This window comes from Anolis sagrei, chromosome 6, assembly GCF_037176765.1.
Source record: "Anolis sagrei isolate rAnoSag1 chromosome 6, rAnoSag1.mat, whole genome shotgun sequence".
Taxonomy (NCBI): domain Eukaryota; kingdom Metazoa; phylum Chordata; class Lepidosauria; order Squamata; family Dactyloidae; genus Anolis; species Anolis sagrei.
Window position 1 is genome coordinate 7,558,191 of NC_090026.1, and position 3,346 is coordinate 7,561,536.

At 40.9% G+C, this 3,346-nt stretch overlaps 1 protein-coding gene across 1 annotated transcript; it reads right to left on the minus strand.

Annotated features, from left to right (window-relative positions):
* Nucleotides 1-517: 517 nt before the first annotated feature.
* Nucleotides 518-1,111, minus strand: LOC132777594 (histone H2B 5-like). The gene has a single exon (XM_060779960.2). The coding sequence runs from the start codon at nt 1,093-1,095 to the stop codon at nt 715-717; it is 381 nt and encodes a 126-aa protein (XP_060635943.1). The 5' UTR covers nt 1,096-1,111; the 3' UTR covers nt 518-714.
* Nucleotides 1,112-3,346: the final 2,235 nt, after the last annotated feature.

Consider the following 3,346-nt stretch of genomic DNA (forward strand, 5'->3'; position numbering starts at 1 on the left):
TGACAAAAGCAAATTTTTTGAGTGAAGGACATACATTGGGTTGTTAGGTGTCTTGTGTCCAAATTTGGTGTCAATTCGTCCAGTGGTTTTTGAGTTGTGTTCATCCCACAAACGAACATTACATTTTTATTTATATAGATTACTATATTGTATTAAAATATTATGGTCAATATATGTACATACAATAATTAGCACAGCACAATATAAGTATTGTGCAATATAAGAGAAGACAATGATGCTGGGGAAAGTGGAAGGCAAAAGGAAGAGGGGCCGACCAAGGGCAAGATGGATGGATGGCATCCCTGAAGTGACTGGACTGACCTTGAAGGAGCTGGGGGTGGTGACGGCCGACAGGGAGCTCTGGCGTGGGCTGGTCCATGAGGTCACAGAGTTGGAGACGACTGAACGAATGAACATTACTATATTGTACTATACTCCAAAATTATTACATGTATTATGAGATTACATTTATTTATATTTATCGTGTCATCAGCAACCATACCATTACATTATTGGTATTATATGGCATATATTATGCATGAGATGGGACCCATAGATCCCAATTACCAAAATATCATCCCAAAGTGTTGTTTACATTCAGGGTCACAAGTGTCCAGCTCTTTTCTAGAGGAAGTGGGCGGCTCTTAAAAGAGCCTTTGGGTTGTCTGTTGGGTTTCCAACTCCAGCCAAGAGAGGCTGCTGGGAGTTGTAGTCCTACTTGGAGCTGGTGTACTTGGTGACGGCCTTGGTGCCCTCGGAGACGGCGTGCTTGGCCAGCTCCCCGGGAAGCAGGAGGCGGACGGCGGTCTGGATCTCGCGAGAAGTGATGGTGGAGCGCTTGTTGTAGTGCGCCAGGCGGGAGGCCTCGCCGGCGATGCGCTCGAAGATGTCGTTGACGAAGGAGTTCATGATGCTCATGGCCTTGGAGGAGATGCCCGTGTCCGGGTGGACCTGCTTCAGCACCTTGTAGACGTAGATGGAGTAGCTCTCCTTGCGGCTCTTTCGGCGCTTCTTGTCGCCCTTCTTCTGGGTCTTGGTGATCGCCTTCTTCGACCCCTTCTTGGCCGCTGGCGCTGACTTCGCTGGCTCCGGCATCTTCAACTGTCTCTTCTCAGCTCTCTGAGAGAATGAGCCGCTGTTCGCCTGCCTCGCCTATTTATAAGAACCGTATGCTAATGAACCACCGAAATCCAACTTCCTATTGGCTCACAAAGCCAGCTCTTATTGGTCAGCAGCGTCAAATCCGCGCGTTCTTATTGGTCAGCGTGGAACCGTTGGTTAATAAGCCTAACCTTCTTGGCGCGCGCTGGGAAGTTTGATTCTATTGGTCAGAACGAGGGTGCGCTCTCATTGGTCGGATTTTTACAGCCGCCCAATCAAAAGAGCGCATTTCAATCGCAGGGTTTTGAATTCAGAAATGTGGGAAAGCCTTCCTATTTCTTATTGATAGGAAGGAAATGTTGCTCTCCCAAGATTGTTTTCTTCTTGTTCTTTCAGATTCCTCTTAAAATGTCCCGTTTGAATCTGAATGATTGCATTCGCCAAAAAAAGGCATTACTTGTTAGATTTCACACTTCACTGTCATTGGCTGACACCACTATAGAATTAATGCAGTTTGACACCACTTTACTATTGCTCAATACTATGGAGTCACAGAATTTATAGTTTGGTGAGGGACCAGCACTCTTGGGCAGAAAAGGCTAAAAGCCTTGTAAAGCAGTATTGAACCAGGACAGTTAAAGTGGGATTAAGCTGCATTAATTCTACAGTACAGATGCACTCAGAGAGAATCTGTATTGGGTTGTTGTAGGTTTTTTTCGGGCTATATGGCGATGGTCTAGAGGCATTCTCTCCTGACGTTTGGCCTGCATCTATGGCAAGCATCCTCAGAGGTAGTGAGGTCTGTTGGAAATAGGACAATGGGTTTATATATCTGTGGAATGACCAGGGTGGGACAAAGGACTCTTGTCTGCTGGAGCTAGGTGTGGATGTTTCAACTGACCACCTTGATTAGCATTTGATGGCCTGACAGTGCCTGGGGCAATCTTTTGTTGAGAGGTGATTAGATGCCCCAGGCACTGCCAGGTCATCAAATGCTAATCAAGGTGGTCAGTTGAAACATCCACACCTAGCTCCAGCAGACAAGAGTCCTTTGTCCCACCCTGGTCATTCCACAGATATATAAACCCATTGTCCTAATTCCAACAGACCTCACTACCTCTGAGGATGCTTGCCATAGATGCAGGTGAAACGTCAGGAGAGAATGCTTCTAGAACATGGCCATATAGCCCGAAAAAAACCTACAACAACCCAGTGATTCCGGTCATGAAAGCCTTCGACAATAAAATCTGTATTTATACAATATACCTTTAGATTTGAAGCTGATCAGTGTGGAGCAATGCTAGATCCAAGCATTTTTTATGTAACCCAACAAATTATTTTTCCTTACTCTGTTACAAACAAAAGTAAATTCATTTAATATATTTGAAAATCCCCTAGCACAACTGGAAAGTAATCAATGACAAGCAATGTAACTATTGTAACTTTCCAACAAACCTCACAACCTTTGAGGATGCCTGCCATAGATGTGGGCGAAACATCAGGAGAGAATACTTCTAAAACATGTCTAGAAAGCCCACAAAATGCACAGCAACCCAGTGATTCTGGCCATGAAAGCTTTCGACAGCACAATATAACTAATTATCTTTGAGGGAACGAATATAATATAATACAATATATTGTGTATACATATAATATTTATAATATTATAATGTAATACAATATAATAATAATAATGCAATATTATAATTACATATTTTATATTACATGTAATCTTACTAATAATATTACAATATAATGGTACAGTATAATATAGTAATATATAATACTGATATTGTACTATGCTAATAATATAATATATTGTATGTAGTCATGCCGGCCACATGACCTTGGAGGTGTCTCTTTGAGGGAACGAATATAATATAATGCAATATATTGTATATACATATAATATTTATAATATTATAATGTAATACAATACAATAATAATAATGCAATATTATAATTATATATTTTATATTGCATGTCATATTACTAATAATATTGCAATATAATGGTATAGTACAATATAGTAATATATAATACTGATATTGTACTATGCTAATAATATAATATAATAATATATATAATATATATAATAATATATGTAGTCATGCCGGCCACATGACCTTGGAGGTGTCTATGGACAACGCCGGCTCTTCAGCTTAGAAATAGAGATGAGCACCAACCAGAGTCCCAGAGTCAGACATAACTGGACTTAATGTCAGGGGACAACCTTTACCTTTTT